We start from the raw sequence: 19,216 nt of genomic DNA, 5'->3' as shown, positions 1-19,216 counted from the left end.
ATAGATATGCCGGAATACATTTAAAAGGCTGAAAATGCAATGGCGACTTGACCAGCTAGTTACACCTAGCACAAGACCAGCTAGTTACACCTAGCACAAGACCAGCTAGTTACACCTAGCACAAGACCAGCTAGTTACACCTAGCATATTTGAGGCACAAAATAGGCCAACATATTGATTGTATACAATCGTCATAACACACTTTTCTTCATCCATTAAACGGTCATAACCCATACCCAAAACATTAAGATAATAACATGCCCAATGGTCTTTTTCCAAACAAAATCAAGATAAATGTATGAATTACTCAATAAATCAGTAATCGCTAGCTTATGAAATTACAGTTCAGCAATCCCACAAATTCTTGGGTTTATTTGTGTGCTTTGCTAGGAGCCGTCTGCATGTAAACCTATAATAATGATATTGTAATGACCAACGTTTCATTCCCCAGGCCGCACCAGATGACATGTTCTGCCAAAGCTCTAGAGGGGATTGTTGGTGTTTGGATTTCAATGCAAAAAGAGGAGACCTGGTATGCTTCTCTGTCTCCCGCTTCAGGCTCGTATTTCTAGTGAACCGAAAACACTTCCCTCGAGACCACGGATAGAGCTCACAAATAAGCTCTGGGTTTGAAATGGACAGAAGCTTTTGGTTCAGGTTCGTTGTTGTGTCATGGCTAAATTACTTGAAAGAGTAAAGTCTTGCAGGTGTCGCAGATGCGTTACATTTCAAAACACAGGACAACACTTTAAAAAAATACTTACTCTGAAAGGGATCTAGTGAGGGTGCAGTTCGCACCAAGACACTGTCTACCAACACCGTTCTAGGTACACGTTTCCATTAACAACCGATCTAGGACCAGCTTACCCTCCCGGTCATACCTTTGACAATTAGGTGGTGAAAATGGCTTAACTGATGTTAGATCAGTGTCTAGGTGCAACTTAATCCTATTCCACCAAACCCAGATTATCTACGGCTAAGCCCCTCCTATCAGACCTAGACACAACAAGGTTGCTCTAAATATCACAAGGCCTTGCCATAGACCCAACCACATTTCCGAACCAAGGAAAGCACTGCATCAAAGGTAATAAGCATTTACTGTTGGTCTCTCACAGAGCCACAGACAAACCCAGTTGGTTAAACTATGTTTAAGATGTTGAATTTACATTGGCAGCAAAAGTCATGTGACATCATATTGTTGTTATTATGAAAGGCTTGGAGCCAAAATGGAGGAAGGTTTTAACGAACCCTGGGGGGGCATACTCGTGAACTTTGGTTTAAAACATTGGTCTTAAATGGCAAGCTAATGACTTTTCTCACAGGTCAACCTGGCAAAATTAGCCACGATTCTGGGGATGGCCAGCTGAGCAGATCATTACATCCAGTAGCTAAAAAAACAACTCAACCTATCAGAGACCTTAAACGGTAAAGACACCATCCAATTGCAATTGTTAAAACGGGTCAACTTGGCCACTAGATGGAGATAGTTAAACTATCCAACTACTATAGGCCATTTATCAGATGCTTTTATCGAAAGCGACCAACAGTCATGCAAGCCAACTGGAGCCAAAATGGAGGAAGGTTTTAACTTCTTCGAGATAGGGGGCGCTGTTTTAATTTTTGGATAAAAAACGTTCCCGTTTTAAACAAGATATTGCTCGACTATGCATGTAATTGACGGCTTTGGAAAGAAAAAACTCTGACGTTTCCAAAACTGCAAAGATATTATCTGTGAGTGCCCCAGAACTAATGCTACAGGCGAAACCAAAATGAAATTTCATACAGGAAATGGTCCAGATTTTGAATGCGCTGTGTTCCAATGTCTCCTTATATGGCTGTGAATGCGCCAGGAATGAGCCTGCACTTTGTCGTTTCCCCAAGGTGTCTGCAGCATTGTGACGTATTTGTAGGCATATCATTGGAAGATTGACCACAAGAGACTACATTTACCAGGTGTCCGCCCAGTGTCCTCAGTCAAAATTATTGCGTAATCTCCAGCTCCATGTGCGTTTCCATTTTCTTTAGAGGAGAAAGTCAACTGCCACGAATGATTTATCATCGATAAATATGTGAAAAACACCTTGAGGATTGATTCTAAACAACGTTTGCCATGTTTCTGTCGATATTATGGAGTTAATTTGGAAAAAGGTTCGCATTGTAATGACTTAATTTTCGGGTTTTTTTCTTACCCAAACATGATGAACAAAACAGAGCGATTTGTCCTACACAAATAATCTTTTTGGAAAAACTGAACATTTGCTATCTAACTGAGTCTCCTCATTGAAAACATCCGAAGTTCTTCAAAGGTAAATTATTTTATTTGAATGCTATTCTTGTTTTTGTGAAAATGTTACATGCTGAATGCTAGACTTAATGCTATGCTAGCTATCAACACTCTTACACAAATGCTTGTTTAGCTATGGTTCAAAAGCATATTTTGAAAATCTGAGATGACAGTGTTGTTAACAAAAGGCTAAGCTTGAGAGCTAATATATTTATTTCAGTTGCGATTTTCATGAATAGTTAACGATGCATTATGGTAATGAGCTTGAGGCTATAAATAGGATCCCGGATACGGGATTGCTCGTTGCAAGAGGTTAACGAACCCTGGGGGGGCATACTCGTGAACTTTGGTTTAAAACATTGGTCTTAAATGGTAAGTGGAGTGTGTCAGTATACAGCGTACAAAACATTAGGATCAACTTCCTACTGTTGAGTTGCACCCCTTTTCCCCTCAGAGCAGTCTCAATTCGTCTAGGCATGGACTCTACAAGGTGTCAAAAGCATTCCACAAGGATGCTGGCCCATGTTGACTCCAATGCTTCCCACAGATATGCCCAGTTGGCTTTGATGTCCTTTTGGTGGTGGACCATTCTTGATTCACACAGGAAAAGGTTGAGTGTGAAAACTTGCGTTGCAGTTCTTGACACGCAAACCGGTGTGCCTGGCACCTACTTTACATACTCCGTTCAAAGGCCATTAAATATTTTGTATTGCCCATTCAACCTCAGTAGCTAGGTTTCCATCCAATTTGCCACAGATTTATGCAAATATTCTCAAATCTGCATTTTCCCACCAGAGAGGTTTCCATCAAAAAGACTTTCTGCAGATAAAAGGCTGTGCGTGATGACGTACTGCACATTTGCGGTTATATTTTTCACTGGGTACATGGTAATTTAAGTTTAATGTGTTTCCATCACATTTTTATCTGATGGTTTTGTCACAAATCTTGAGCATTATATATTGCAAATGTGCCCACTCTGGTCTTGTCACATGTGCTCTAGCCAACAGCTCACAGATTCAGTGCGGGTAGGCTACCTACATTGAGATTATTATGGATAAGAGCGGTAATTACTTGTATTTGTCAAATGGCAGCCAAGCATCAATAATCATGTCACCAGAATAAGAACCTTGATATTTATCAGAAAGGAGCATAAAGCTCATTCATTACCTTGCACACTGACCAGGGAAGTTCATCTTAACTTATTTCATCTGTAGTCTAATAAACTGCATGCTTTCCCCGAGTTGTAGTGGGAGGACCACACAACATGTCACGTCATGTCACGTGACATGTCACGTCAAGTTGACTTCAATAGGCTGGTTATTATATCAATATTTGCACAGAAAGCCATTTCCACCACCATTTCTCGCATATTTATTTGACCAACAAAAAGATGTCGAACAAATAAATTGTTGGCATTTATAAAATTGTACTGGCATAACACGTTGCCATCAGCCCGGTCGTGACTTGTTTCATGCGTCAGGTAATTCATCCGCATGAAATGATGGAAACGTGGTTACTGGCACACATTCACTATCCATGTCTCCAGGCTTAAAAATCATTTTTTAACCAAGCTTCTAAGCGGATTATGCATTTATATTCGCATCTAGATCAATCATAAAAAGACTGAAGATGATGGTGGTCTTGTCAACTTGGTGTATTTTTTCCTGACCAATATAACTGTTTGGTGGCATAGTCCATGCAGTATGATTATTAGGTCCTAGCAATGTGTTTGTGAACACGGCTATTTCCTTATGGAATTCATTCTTAAACTTAATTTTCATGTTGATGACTGAATTATTTTTCTTCAACACAATACATCAATGAATGTTAGTTGACATTTCAAAGGAAAGGTGATCATGGGGATTAAAAATTACAGCACAAGTTGTGATAGATAGATCAGGAACTAGGCACTGTTCACTGAGTTAATTGTCAATACCCATATTTACATGGGATGTAGTGCATTGATTTCTGGTTAGGATGCTTTGGTGAAAGTGTTGGAATCAGGTCCAACTACGTCGACAATTTTTATTGGCTGATAAGGATATAATTATCTGCTCAGCTAGTCGGCCCCAGCATCGTGGCTAATTTTGCCACGTTGGCCTATGAGAAAAGATAGCAACAAGCCATTTAAGACCAATATTTTTAGCAAAAGTTCACGAGCATGGCCCTTGTGTGGCTCTGGTCTCTCGTACACAATGTCATCCGGTGTCTGACGCAAAACCCAAAAGGGAGGCTGTATAGATATCATCTGATCTCTGTGCTGACGTGACCCATGTTAGACCGTGTCTAACAGAGAGAGCGAGAGAGGAGATGAGAGGAAGAGAAGAAAGAGAAAAAGGGAGAGAGAAAGAGAAGTTTGAATGTGAGGCCTTACCTTCTGTAGACTAGTGGGGTTCAACTGCGTTTTGTCTATTATCTTCACGGCAACCTTCGGAAGCAGAGACAAACAAGAAATAGACATTACACACCAATCACATCAGGCCAAAGCCCTGTGACATCGCCCATTTTGTGTTTGACAATGGAAGGTTTTGATCCTCTAATCCTGACCTAGGTTTACCGGAGTCTGAGGAGCTTCCGAGAGAGAGGCTGTGTCACAAATGGCACCATATTCCCTGTATAGGGCACTACTTTTGATCAGAGCCTTATGAGCCCTGATCAAAAGTAGTGCACTATATAGGGAATATGGTGCCATTTAGGATACAGGCAGAAAGTTATGATTAAATGGTAAATTAGCATCATGGTTAGCACCACACAAGGTGTGCTTTCCTCAGAACAGGGGGATCAAGTCGCCAGAATGCAGAAATCGACAGACTTGGGTTGGGTAACTCAAGCTCAAAATTGAAAATCTATTCAGGCCTAATTCTTGCTGTCTGCCAGCTAAACAAAATAGATAAACACTGTCCCTGTTAGGAAGGCTGCAAATGCACAAACTGATGAATGTTTTGAATGGACAGTATGAGAATGTAAATTTGGATGCACACACCAACAGACACACAGCGACAGCCGCGAGCCCCACACACAGAGATGGTGGCTGTAATGACATTCCTCAACCATCATTTCAGACGAGGCTGGTCTTAGAAATGTCTAGAGATGAACCATTCTAAAAGAGACAAGTTATGTCCAACAGTTAAAGCGACACTCCTTCATTTGACTGTGGCTGCTTTAAAGACTATGAATCAGAGGGTTGTTGGTTCAAATCTGAGCTGGTGCAGTGATGCTGTTTGGTCCTCCTGGTGCAAAACATTAACTGCTACAGAGTGGAATTGAGAGGAGGAAAAAGGTAATTTATTTGGGCCTGTGTTGGTGTACAAACTTCTCAGCAAGAAGCGCCATTTAAAAAAAAGACACTATAATAACTCACTGGCAGTTCCATTTGTCCAGATCCACCCCCACAAATTAGAAACCAGTCAAAAGGGCTACTGCTGCACTTGAAGTGAAAGTTACAGATTGTGCCTTTAAAGACACATGTGAAATTCTTCTCGTACTCCCCAGAGTGCCATAGATCATTTTAAAGAGTCACTGAGAAAGGTTGCATCAGTCCCCTAGACTACAATGAACCATAATCACTATAATCAACGCACAATCATTTTTGGGATAGGATATGACACTAGCACAAAGCAAATCATAGGCAGCGTAGAATATACCTCGCTTGCAAAGAACAGTGCCTCCTCTTCTGAAATATGGATATGTAAATCAGACACCATTACTGGGTAGAAACAGCAGGCTCGTGAGACCATAAGCATTCGCATCCTATCAGCCAATCTCTTAGTAGGCATACCGGAATGTTTGATTTCACACGTAACAACATCTCACTCAACACTCTGGCGAGAGTACTGACGTACATTGCATCAATAATTTAACCTACACTGTGGCTCATGCTGGGTCAGAGTTCCCAGCCAAAGTTATTTCCATTTCAAGAGTAGACTTTTTAAAATGCGCTGAGGTTTTGGCCAACACTGAAAGAGAATTGTTGAGTGGTTGAGGTCAACGGGTGGTGAGAGCAACCAATGCAGCCATATCTTGTTAACTCTTGATTTGTCTTAAAGTGGCTGACAGCATTGTAGCAACATCAAATCGTATTAAAATATGTTCATATACACCCCCAGGAGAATTACACTATTTTTTAACAATGTTCTGATAAGCGACCACTTAAGTCATTTTCACATGTTCATAAATTCTTAGAATGTTTGGGAATTACATATAAAAGGGCATTCCAAAAACAATTCTATAGCAATATAGTGGGAAAGCGGCTGTGCGTTTGGACGATTAATAAACACTGCATTAAATAAAACATGTCTCGTCCAGGACTGGAGTCTATGCAGACCAGTGCACCATGGCCAGTCAGCTCAGGTGGTAGAGCATGGCGCTTACAACACCAGGGTTGTGGGTTCGATTCCCACCGGGGACCACTACAAAACATATCAAAATGTATGCACTCACTACTAGGGCTATGGCAGTCATGAAATTGTGGGCCATTTATTGTCAAGCAAATAACTGCCGGTCTCACGTCAATTAAACATAAAACACGTTTAGCATAGCATACAAGCCACTGATGCAGACTTTTGGAACATCTACATTTTAAAGTCTAATAAATCCATTTAATAATATAGCCTACACCATCACAATAAATCCAGTATTAATTTTACACAAATCTAAAGAAACATGAAATGAAGAGCAAGAACAAAATAGCATAATCTGAGTTGTCCTTATGTTAGGCCCTGATCTTGCTATGCCATATATTTGTGGGGTACAATAGTTCATTTAGCAGACAAGATTTGCTTAGAATACCGTGGCATTATTTTATAGTACGAAGAATACAACTGAACATAAGGGAATAAAATAGAAAGGATATTTTCTCCAAACAACTTGAGGGAGTGCTCACATGGGGCTATTCTGTGTTGAGCAGTTAAAGAAACAGGTACTCCTATATTCTTATTTCAGAGTTATGTATGTAACTTCAGTTGTGATACAAATGTTGGGCTATTACGTGTTGATTTTTAATACATTCTAAGGCTGCATGATGCGATTCTAATGACTTAAATACAGTTACATGAAAAGGCATGAGCTCTGCTTTGTTGTTTTGCACAGGCTGTACACACTTCATCAGTCTCTCATTCACAATTTGACAAGCACTTGATAATGCCTCAAATTTCCCAGCTGCATCCCCTTTGTGGCCTTGATGCCCCCTAAAAAAATCCATGCCTCTTGCGGCCAGTGGCCCTTGGGCTGAATATAATAATTATAATTCCCTTCTCCCAACTGCCTGCAGAAGCACCGCTCACTCACATGGCTCTATGTCCAAGTGATTGAGTCTCTCACAAGTGAAGACAGACACATCAAGGATGGAATTGCGTTCGTTCTTATCCAATTCCGAGGTGCATATTGAAGATATAGGAAGAACTGTAATTTACTTTTCATCTGCCAACAAGATGAGTAGGCCTAACGCACAGCAAAAGCACTAGCCTATTTCAATCTACTATCCCCATAGTACAGAAGTTGACCTGTTCAATGCTAGAAATAAATATTCCAAACAGTCTGGGACAGTTGTGGGATTTGATAGATCCCAAATTAATACAACCACAAGTAGAAGAAAAAAACAGATCAGAATGTTTAGCTTAAAAATGGTGATAAACTATTAGGCTATTTCTTCACATTATAAGCACAGCAATGCACACACAGCAGTAGGCTATAAGCGCAAATGTGCCATTAGCAGGAAAACACCATTCTCAAAAGTGACCGCAAAATGCTTTTTTAATAAAAGAGGTGCATTTCTATGGTGAAAATTCTTCCTCAAACTTGAAACTCATGCGCTGCATATGTATGCCGGTTAGACTCTACACCCAGTGTAATGCGGATTAATCAGTTTAATTTGGCCACTTTGGTTGTGATACAAACCTTAAAACATATAGGTCTATGGGCTAGACTACATGAGGTGTGATACTAACCTTACTAAAACATATAGGCCTATGGGCTAAACTACATGAGGTGTGATACTAACCTTACTAAAACATATAGGCCTATAGGCTAGACTACATGAGGTGTGCGATTATGATTTGAAAAAGTCGCAAAAAAAGACATGGTTTCATTCACAAGTGATAGTCTGATGGGTGACAATATTAGCCTATTTTTGATTCAATCTGCTCTTCACATATTCTAAATAATATATGTATGAAGATAGTTTTGATTTAGAATAGACCACTATCATGCAACTGTCTAAAAACAGGAAGAAAAAAAAATACATGTCATCTATGCGATTGGAGGGCGCTTTTCCCAGTTAATTTCATACCAATCAGGTAGACTATACTCCTGTTGTGAAGAGATGCAATGTTCTTAATATTAGGAAAGTTGAGAAATAAATATAGGCCTAGCCTATAAAAAGAGGATCCAATCAGCTTTTTAAGAGGCCATCACTATGTTTCTCATGCAATTGCATTGCCTATAGAAATGCTGTGCAACATGAGCTCAAAGGCTCTCATGAAGTGTTTGATAAAAATTGATACCATTTGCATTGATGTCAGAGTGATTAGAGGGACAATAGAGTGCCGAGTACCAGGCAGTTAGCAAGTTTGGTAGGCTACTAATGACCATCGGCAGCATCAGAAGTTGGGGAAACCTAATTAACGTGACTAAACAGTCACGTGGAATTTGACTGCCATCATGACTCGTGACCGCCGGTGTGGCGGTAATAAGTCACTGTAAGTGCACCTGCTAAATTACTAAAATGTAACTACAGTAGGCCTTCATGCAAACAAGCCATTAGCCACACAGGCCTGCCATCATTCACTTGGAACTGGACTGTGTGTTTACAGAGAGTTGCGACTTGAGTCTATAGATCATTTAGATCATTAGAACGCATTCGCCAAAAGCCACAAAATACACCTGAATGGATGTCTGCAAATATATCAATACCGCGGGAGTCTTCTTACATTTGTGAACTTTACAGTCCTATTGATGGAACCACCATGAAAAAAGGTAGGCTTTCTCCCCCTCAGTTATGCACATCAACAACTAATGCTAGCCAGAGCAAGGATGAGCTAAAATCTTACGAAGGAACATTTTATAAACCTTCAAACCGTTTGAGCAAGTTGGCTGTCAAAATTGCAATGATAAACAATGGGGAATTGTAGCCTACTCATCCTTGTGGCACTTGTCTGCAACCAAGCTAACTGGCTAAAGTTGGCTAGCTCGCTACTTCCAGACACAAATGAGAGAACACCACACTCTGACCAGTTAGGCTGTTTACATATTGTTATCTAGAGCGTTCCTGACTATCTAACTTTTTTGGCCCATGTTTACTGACACCGTCCATATTCAGTCGGCGTTGAACATTCGTGAATTCATCGGCTATTAGTCTTACTCAGACGAGAGTGCTCTGAAATCGGAGTAAATCGCCAGAGTGAATTTGTGAACAAGAGATATGGTAACAGGATAAAAATAATTGAAGTTCTTGCTAGCTACTGTAACCAAATGACACTTGCATGTCTAGCTGTGTATAGCCACCAAAAAAACAATATTAGGGGAAATACTCACTCACCCACTCCTCCAATGACATGACATTGGCCCCCAGATCCTCAAAAGGTTCTACAGCTGCACCATCGAGAGAATCACCGCCTGGTATGGCAACTGCTCGGCATCTACAAAGGGTAGTGCGAACGGCCCAGTACATCACTGGGGCCAAGCTTCCTTGCAATCCAGGACCTATATAATAGGCGGTGTCAGAGGAAAGCCCATAAAATTGTCAGACACTCAAGTCACGCAAGCTAGACAGTTCTCTCTGCTACCGGAGCGCCAAGTCTAGGAACAAATGGCTCCTCAACAGCTTCTACCCCCAAGCCATTGGACTGCTGAACAATTTATGAAATCGCCACTGGACAATTTACATTGCTGCCCCCCTCCCTATTTGAACACTGCTGCTACTCGCTGTTTGTTGCCTATGCATAGGTCACTTCACCCCTTCACCCCCACCTACCTCAACAAGCCTATACCCCCACAAACTAACGCGATACTGGTGCCCCCTGTATATAGCCTTGTTATTGTTATTCTTATTGTGTTACATTTTATTTTAGTCTACTTGGTAAATATTTTATTTTGGTTTAAGGGCTTATAAGTAAACATTTCACAGTAAAGTCTACACTCGTTGTATTCGGCGCATGTGACAAAAAAAGTTTGATTTGACATCCTCCTAGCAGCTAGCTAGATAACGTTAGGCTCTGTGTTTTTAGCTTACTACATAAAGTTGAAGTCGGAAGTTTAGATACACCCAGGATGGAGTCATTAAAACTTGTTTTTCAACCACTTCACACATTTCTTGTTAACAAACTAACGTTTTGGCAAGTCGGTTAGGGCATCTACTTTGTGCATGACACAAGTAATTTTTCCAACAATTGTTTACAGACAGATTATTTCACTGTATCACAATTCTAGTGGGTCAGAAGTTTACATACACTAAGTTGACTGTGCCTTTAAACAGCTTGGAAAATTCCAGAAAATGATGTCAAGGCTTTAGAAGACTCTGATAGGCTAATTGACATCATTTGAGTCAATTGGAGGTGTACCTGTGGATGTATTTCAAGGCCTACCTTAAAACTCAGTGCCTCTTTGCTTGACGTCATGGGAAAATCAAAAGAAATCAGCCAAGACCTCAGAAAAAAAATTGTGGACCTCCACAAGTCAGGTTCATCCTTGGGAGCAATTTCCAAATGCCTGAAGGTACCACATTCATCTGTACAAACAATAGTACGCAAGTATAAACACCATGGGACCACGCAGCCATCATACTGCTCAGGAAGGAGAAGCGTTCTGTCTCCTAGAGATGAATGTACTTTGGTGCAAAAAGTGCAACTCAATCCCAGAACAGCAGCAAAGGACCTTGTGAAGATGCTGGAGGAAACAGGTACAAACATATCTATAGCCACAGTAAAATGTGTCCTATAATCGACAACCTAAAAGGCTGCTCAGCAAGGAAGAAGCAAGGAAGAAGCCACTGCTCCAACACCGCCATAAAAAAGCCAGCAACTGCACATAGGGACAAAGATTGCACTTTTTGGAGAAATGTCCTCTGGTCTGATGAAACAAAATCAGAACTGTTTGGCCATAATGACCATGGTTATGTTTGGAGGAAAAGGGGGGAGGCTTGCAAGCCGAACAACACCATCCCAACCGTGAAGCACGGGGGTGGCAGCATCATTTTGTGGGGTGCTTTGATGTAGGAGGGTCTGGTGCACTTCACAAAATAGATGGCATCATTGAGGGAGCAAAATTACGTGGATATAGTGAAGCAACATCTCAAGACATCAGTCAGGAAGTTAAAGCTTGGTCGCAAATGGGTCTTCCAAATGGACAATGACCCCAAGCATACTTCCAATGTTGTTGCAAAATGGCTTAAGAACAACAAAGTCAAGGTATTGGAGTGGCTATCAAGAAGCCCTGCCCTCAATCCCGTAGAAAATTTGTGGACAGAACTGAAAAAGCGTGTGTGAGCAAGGAGGCCGACAAACCTGACTCAGTTACACCAGCTCTGTCAGGAGGAATGGGCCAAAACTCACCCAACTTATTGTGGGGAGCTTGTGGAAGGCTACTCGAAACATTTGACCCAAGTTAAAAAAATGTAAAGGCAATGCTACCAAATACTAATTGAGTGTACGTAAACTTCTGACCCACTGGGAATGTGATGAAAGAAATAAAAGCTGAAATAAAATCACTCTTATTCTGACATTTCATATTCTTAAAATAAAGTGGTGATCCAACCTCACCGAAGACGGGGAATTTTTACTAGGATTAAATGTCAGGAATTGACATTTTAATTGACGTTTAAATGTATTTGGCTAAGGTTTATGTAAACTTCCGATTTCAACTGTAAATCAACTGTAAATAGATACTCTTGCCTATTATCCACGTTATGACTGACGTGTGTTGCTAGAGTTTGAATTTGTTAAATTTGTCAGTTTTTGTCCAAAATATTGGAGTAATGGAAACTGAAACCGTGCATCCCGAATGGAGGCAGCAAACAATGTACAAGGCCAGCTGTGATTTACATGCTAAAGAGCAATATTTTTTGGACTACCAAGAAATGTATAGGTGAATTATATTAAATCATACATTGAACTGCATTCATCTATTATGTCATCAATGTGCGAGTGTACATCATGGAATGTAGACTCAAATGGAACCTACTTTTAAAACCACTTATAAAGTTGGTTTTGAAGCATAAACTGGGAATTTGATATTTTTGACTGATATGATTGTTTCATATCTGAATAGTAGTTAAAATGCTGTCAGTAACACTTTAAAGGGACAGTTCACTTCCTTGTTTTAAAGGGACAGTTCACTCCAAAACCAAAGTCTCAGATGTTTTCAGACTAAAAGTGGTTAGATGTTGATAAATCCACATCCCACCTGTTGTTGCAATCCAAAATGAAAAGATAAGCACTGTTTATTTGGTGCTCATCTTTTTAAACACATTTGTGTATGAGGGCATAGACTGGATCAAAGCAACCAAAGGCATGTGATGTGGGGACATTAAACTACCTTTAAGGACAGAAAAACATACATTTTCCTTTAACATCTGCTTTCATAGAGATATGGGACAGTACTTTGGTGCTGTATTTCTCCAGATTCCCTTTTCACTCAGCTGTTGAGCCCATGAAGCAAAAATCCAGAGAAATGTGGACATGCAAACAATGTATAAACTTTAGGAACTCCACACCTCTGAGTCTTTACATGTAATTGCTAAGCTATTGGCATGAATCCAGTGTCTAAATATTTCTGTGTGTGTACCAAACAAGACAGACGCATGCAATTTTCAACAAGGTCAATAACAGCAACAAACTTGACATGCCACGCGCGTGAGACCAATTCGAAAGAAGGAAAAATTGGTTATTTTCTGTTTAGGCATTTAAAATAAAATACTCAAGATGAATCAACATGACCTCTAGAACAGGGATCATCAATTAGATTTAGCCGAGGGCCAATTGTTTCTCAAGCGGATGGTCAAGGGGCCGGAACATAATTACAAATAACTATAAAACAGATCTAATATGACTAAAACATAACTTCAAACCTTGCTTACATGCATACATATTATGTGTGGAAAGACTTTCAAAATTAAAATCTCTTGGAGCTGATTTGATGGTGTTTAACAGTGTTAAGTGAAAAAAAAAATAGTTTACAAAATTATTACTTTTAGTTTTCTTTGTCGTAAACCATTTGATTATCTGTTCCAATTGTCTGTTGTGGGGAATCTATACCGAACAAAAATATAAAAACTCAACATGCAACATTTTCAATGATTTTACTGAGTTACAGTTCAATAAAAGGAAATCAGTCAATTGAAATGAATTTGTTAGGCCCTAATCTATGGATTTCACATGACTGGGCAAGGGTTGGTTGGGCCTGGGAAGGCATAGGCCCAGACACTGGGGAGCCAGGCCCAGCCAATCAGAATGAGTTTTTCTCCACTAAAGGGCTTTTATTACAGACAGAAAAACTCCTCAGTTTCATTAGCTGCCCGTGTGGCTGGTATCAGATGATCCCGAAGTTGAAGAAACCGGATGTGGAGGTCCTGAGCTGGCGTGGTTTCACGTGCGGTTGTGAGGCCGGTTGGACGTACTGCCAAATTCTCCAAAACAACATTGGCTTATGGTAGATAAATTAATACTCTGGCAACAGATTTGGTGAAACATTCCTGCAGTCAACATGCCAATTGCACACTACCTCAAAACTTGGAGATATTGGTGGCATTGTGTTGTGTAGAAAACTGTACATGTTAGTGGCCTTGTATTGTCCCCAGCACAAGGTGCAGCTGCGTAATGATCATGCTGTTTAATCAGCTTCTTAATATGCCACACATGTCAGGTGGATGGATTGGATTATTTTGGCAAAGGAGAAATGCTCACTAACATGGATGTAAACAAATTTGTGCGCAAAATTTGAGGGAAATAAGCTTTTTGTACATATGACACACTTTTCCGGATCTTTTATTTCAGCTCATGAAACCAACACTTCACATGTTGCATTTATATATTTTTTCAGTATAAGTATCTTTAGCCACATTTAAATTGAAAACAGACCCTGGTTACGCCTGGGCTAATCTTTGTCTAAGTAATCAGTCTTAAATGAAAAGGAATCCAACAAAAGACCAAATTGCTAAATGACAGTGACAAATCTGTTGCCAGAGTATTAATTTGTCACCAAAGCCCCATATACTACCCACCATTGCGACCTGTACGCTCTCGTTGGCTGGCCCTCGCTTCATACTCGTCGCCAAACCCACTGGCTCCATGTCATCTACAAGACCCTGCTAGGTAAAGTCCCCCATTATCTCAGCTCGCTGGTCACCATAGCATCTCCCACCTGTAGCACACACTCCAGCAGGTATATCTCTCTAGTCACCCCCAAAACCAATTCTTTCTTTGGCCGCCTCTCCTTCCAGTTCTCTGCTGCCAATGACTGGAACAAACTACAAAAATCTCTGAAACTGGAAACACTTATCTCCCTCACTAGCTTTAAGTACCAACTGTCAGAGTAGCTCACAGATTACTGCACCTGTACATAGCCCACCTATAATTTAGCCCAAACAACTACCTCTTTCCCAACTGTATTTAATTAATTTATTTATTTATTTTGCTCCTTTGCACCCCATTATTTTTATTTCTACTTTGCACATTCTTCCATTGCAAAACTACCATTCCAGTGTTTTACTTGCTATATTGTATTTACTTTGCCACCATGGCCTTTGCCTTTTTTACCTCCCTGCTCACATTGTATATAGACTTGTTTATACTGTATTATTGACTGCATGTTTGTTTTACTCCATGTGTAACTCTGTGTCGTTGTATCTGTCAAACTGCTTTGCTTTATCTTGGCCAGGTCGCAATTGTAAATGAGAACTTGTTCTCAACATGCCTACCTGGTTAAATAAAGGTGAAATAAATTAAAATTAAAAATAAATAAAAAAATCCATAATGGAGGAAACGTACCTCTCGTCCTGTCAGTATATGCCGGGCCAGCTTGACTTTGGCGAAGTTCCCCTTGCCAATGGTCTTGAGCAGCCGGTAGTTCCCGATGTGTGGCTGCTCCTCCGTCGTGGACGCCACAGAGTTCCGACATCTCGGCAGGCTGTGCCGACTTCCCGACTTGGCCGGAGGGGCCGGGGGCTCCTGGTAGCCCTCCACAGAAGTGTGCTGTAAGAATGTGACATGTGTGGAGATGAACAACGTGTCGGTTTAAAAAAATATTTTTTTTTTATTGAACAGATAAAGGATCCGTGTGGAACGATAGAGAGGTTGTGTCAAAGGAGAATAGGCCAGATTCAAACATCAAAGACGTATGCCAGAGGCTGTGGCATTACGACTAGACCAGCTTTCCACACAGTCACAAAGCTAAACATCTAGCGAGAGTCTATCTGCTACATGACCCAGGTTTCCATCCATTAAAAGTACATCAGATTTTAAAAAACTAATCACGACAGGTTTACTAGTCCAACGCTCTAACCACCTTACATTGCACTCCACGAGGAGCCTGCATAGCAGGCTGACTACCTGTTACGCGAGGGCAGCAAGAAGCCAAGGTAAGTTGCTAGCTAGCATTACACTCATCTTATAAAAAACAATCAATCTTAACATAATCACTAGTTAACTACACTTACTAACTTAGTTTATCTAGTGTGTCCTGCGTTGCATATAATCAATGAATATATCATTGAATCACAGTCTACTTTGACAAACGGGTTATGATTTAACAAGCGCATTTAGTTAATATTGCCTGCTAACATGCATTTCTTATAACTAGGGCAATTGTGTCACTTCTCTTGCGTTCCGTGCAAGCAGTCAGGGTATATGCAGCATTTTGGGCTGCCTGGCTCATTGTGAACTGTATAAAGACCATTTCTTCCTAACAAAGACCGTAATTAATTTCCCAGAATTGGTCATAATTATGACATAACATTGAAGGTTGTGCAATGTAACAGCAATATTTAGACTTACTTAGGTATGCCATCCGTTAGATAAAATATGGAACGATTCCATATTTTACTGAAAGAATAAACTTTTTATTTTTGAAATGATAGGTCATTAATATGGTAAAATCTGGAAACTAAGGTTCGTATTTCTGTGTGTTATTATGTTATAATCTATGATTTGATATTTGATAGAGCAGTCTGACTGAGCAGCAGCAGGCTTGTAAGCATTCATTCAAACAGCCATTTCATGCATTTGCCAGCAGCTCTTCGCAAAGCTTCAAGCATTGCGCTGTTTATGACTTCAAGCCTATCAACTCCTGAGATTAGGCTGGTGTAACCAATGTGAAATGGCTAGCTAGTTAGCGGGATGCGCGCTAATAGCATTCCAAACGTCACTCGCTCTGAGACTTGGAGTAGTTGTTCCCCTTGCTCGGCTTTTGTGGAGCGATGGGTAACGATGCTTCGAGGGTGGCTGTTAATGTGTTCCTGGTTTGAGCCCAGGTAGGGGCAGGAGAGGGACGGAAGCTATACTGTTACACTGGAAATACTAAAGTGCATATAAGAACATCCAATAGTCAAAGGTAAATGAAATACAAATGTTAGAGAGAAATAGTCCTATAATTCCTATAATAACTACAACCTAAAACTTCTTACCTGGGAATATTTAAGACTCATGTTAAAGGAACCACCAGCTTTCATATGTTCTCATGTTCTGGTCAAGGAACTTGAATGTTAGCTTTTTTACATGGCACATATTGTACTTTCACTTTCTTCTCCAATTAGTTTTTGCATTATTTAAAACAAATTGAACGTTTCATTATTTATTTGACGCTAAATTGATTTGATTGATGTATTATGTAAAGTTAAAATAAAAGTGTTGAATCAGTATTGTTGTAATTGTCATTATTACAAATAAATACATTTAAAACTAATAATAAATTGTTCGATTAAATCAGTATCGGCTTTATTTGTTCCTCCAATAATCGGTATTGGTATCGGCGTTGAAAAACCATAATCGGTCGACCTCTAGTGAATACATACCAGGACTCTCTCACTGGAGTATTTCATCACCGGTGAGTGTTTGTCCTAGGAAAACCTTGCCTAAAAGATAGGGCAGCACTGTCATACTTGGGGACACAAGGAGGTAAATTACAGTAATGATAGAATTAACAATGACACATAACCCGCCATTGTAAACACTTACTAAATGTAATATATCTGGATAGGAGGGGAAAAAAAGTCTGTGGCCTTGGGCCAAACGCAGGAGTCGTCGATAGCGGTTAGCCTTGACGCATTCGTCACAGCAGATGGGAAAGGGACGGTGGTGGGCAGACCTCACATATCATCTAGCGACTGCCGACTGAAGGGAGTGGCGTAAAAGCAGATTTGTGGGGTGTGGTCCAGGAGTGTCTTCTTCAGAAGTAGAGTGATAAATTGTGTATTATAGGTAATTACTTCAAATCATAAAAACAGGTGTGGGGCTGCACAACGAACACAAGTGACAGCAGCGTAAAGAGATGGAGCGCTGTTATTGTTTTTTTATTCTCCATCCTTTGGCAGGAGCCTTGTGCAGTTGTGTTCAACTTTGTGAGCAATATCAACACACTACTCGTCACCTCCATATGAGGGCTACCATTTACAAATCAACCAAAGCCAAAATATGAGAAACCGAGAGGAATAGTTGAGGGACAGTGGCAACTCCCTTCAATAAAAATGGAAAGCATATCACATTATACAAACAGACTGATAGTCAACAAAATAGCTGAAGCTGGGAAATGCTTAATACTATGGCAAAGTATTATAATCAACAATATTATCATAATGACAGCATTTTACTATATAGCGGTAATATAATAACTGACCAGAACGTTAAGGATTCGGAAACCACACTTCTACTGGTTTCATTACTGTATTATTATAACACCTCTATTTAGTCTAATGGTTTTCAAAATCAGCCCATTACATCAGTGCCCATTGTTGTTTTAACCAATTCTTTCCATCCAGAACATTCATGATGCCTACCTTCTGAATGGGGGTTATGAGCTTGGGTGTTTGCCCTGGCTTTTAGCCGTTCGCCACTTATTTCTGCTCAACTTGCTCGCTCATTCACGCTCGCATGGCTCGCTAAGCCCTAGCAACAGAACATTGTGTTTGGTAACACACGTTTTTCTGAATTCTCCTTCCTCGTCAGCCACTCAAGGGTCTGGTCACTAAAGGCTAAATGAAGCTCTCAGGTCCTACTACCTTCACTCCTGAGCCTGTATGCATAAAGCATCCAAGAGTAGTAATGGACTACAGGAAAAGGAGGGTCAAACAGGCCCCCATTAACATGGACGGGTCTGTCGTGGAGCGGGTCGAGAGTTGGTGTCCACATCACCAACAAACTATCATGGTCCAAACACAACGAGACCGTCATGAAGGCACGAAAACACCTTTCCCCTCCTCAGGAGACTGAAAAGATTCTGCATGGGTCCCCCAGATCCTCAAAAAGTTCTTCAACTGCACCATCAAGAGCATCCTAACCGGTTGCATCACCGCCTGGTATGGCAACTGCTCGGCATCTGACCATAAGGCGCAAGAGAGGGTAGTTGGTACTGCCCAGTAAATCACTGGGGCAAAGCTTCCTGCCATCCAGGACCTCTATACCAAGCGTTCAATTTTTGAAGAGTTCAGTCTCTTCAAACTGGACTGTTCTCTCTGCTACCATACGGCAAAAGGTACCAGAGCACCAAATGTAGGTCCAAAAGGCTCCTTAACAGCTTCTACCCTCAAGCCATAAGACTGCTGAACAATTAATCAAATGGTCACCCAGACTATTTACAGTGACCAAGAAGGAGAGTGATGGAGTGCTGCATCAGATGACCTGGCCTCCCTAATCACCTTACGTCAACCCAATTGAGATGGTTTGGGATGAGTTGCACCGTAGAGTGAAGGAAACACAGCCAACAAGTGCTCAGCATGTGGGTACTCCTTCA

At 40.6% G+C, this 19,216-nt stretch overlaps 1 protein-coding gene across 4 annotated transcripts in view; it reads right to left on the bottom strand.

The window, feature by feature from the left end:
* mark1 (MAP/microtubule affinity-regulating kinase 1) overlaps positions 1–19,216 on the bottom strand; it is a 91,785-nt gene that overhangs the window by 57,218 nt on the left and 15,351 nt on the right. For all 4 annotated transcript variants that reach the window (XM_035746993.2, XM_035746996.2, XM_035746997.2 and 1 more), the window contains exons 2-3: positions 15,262–15,465; positions 4,659–4,712 (exon numbers count right to left, since the gene is read on the bottom strand). In XM_035746993.2, coding sequence (XP_035602886.1) covers positions 4,659–4,712; positions 15,262–15,465 — 258 coding nt within the window. The remainder of the gene's footprint in view (positions 1–4,658; positions 4,713–15,261; positions 15,466–19,216) is intronic.

The sequence above is a fragment of the Oncorhynchus keta genome, chromosome 32 (genome assembly GCF_023373465.1).
Source record: "Oncorhynchus keta strain PuntledgeMale-10-30-2019 chromosome 32, Oket_V2, whole genome shotgun sequence".
Taxonomy (NCBI): Eukaryota; Metazoa; Chordata; class Actinopteri; order Salmoniformes; family Salmonidae; genus Oncorhynchus; species Oncorhynchus keta.
The sequence above is the reverse complement of the archived record's forward strand: the minus strand, read 5'-3'. Positions and strand labels throughout refer to the sequence as shown.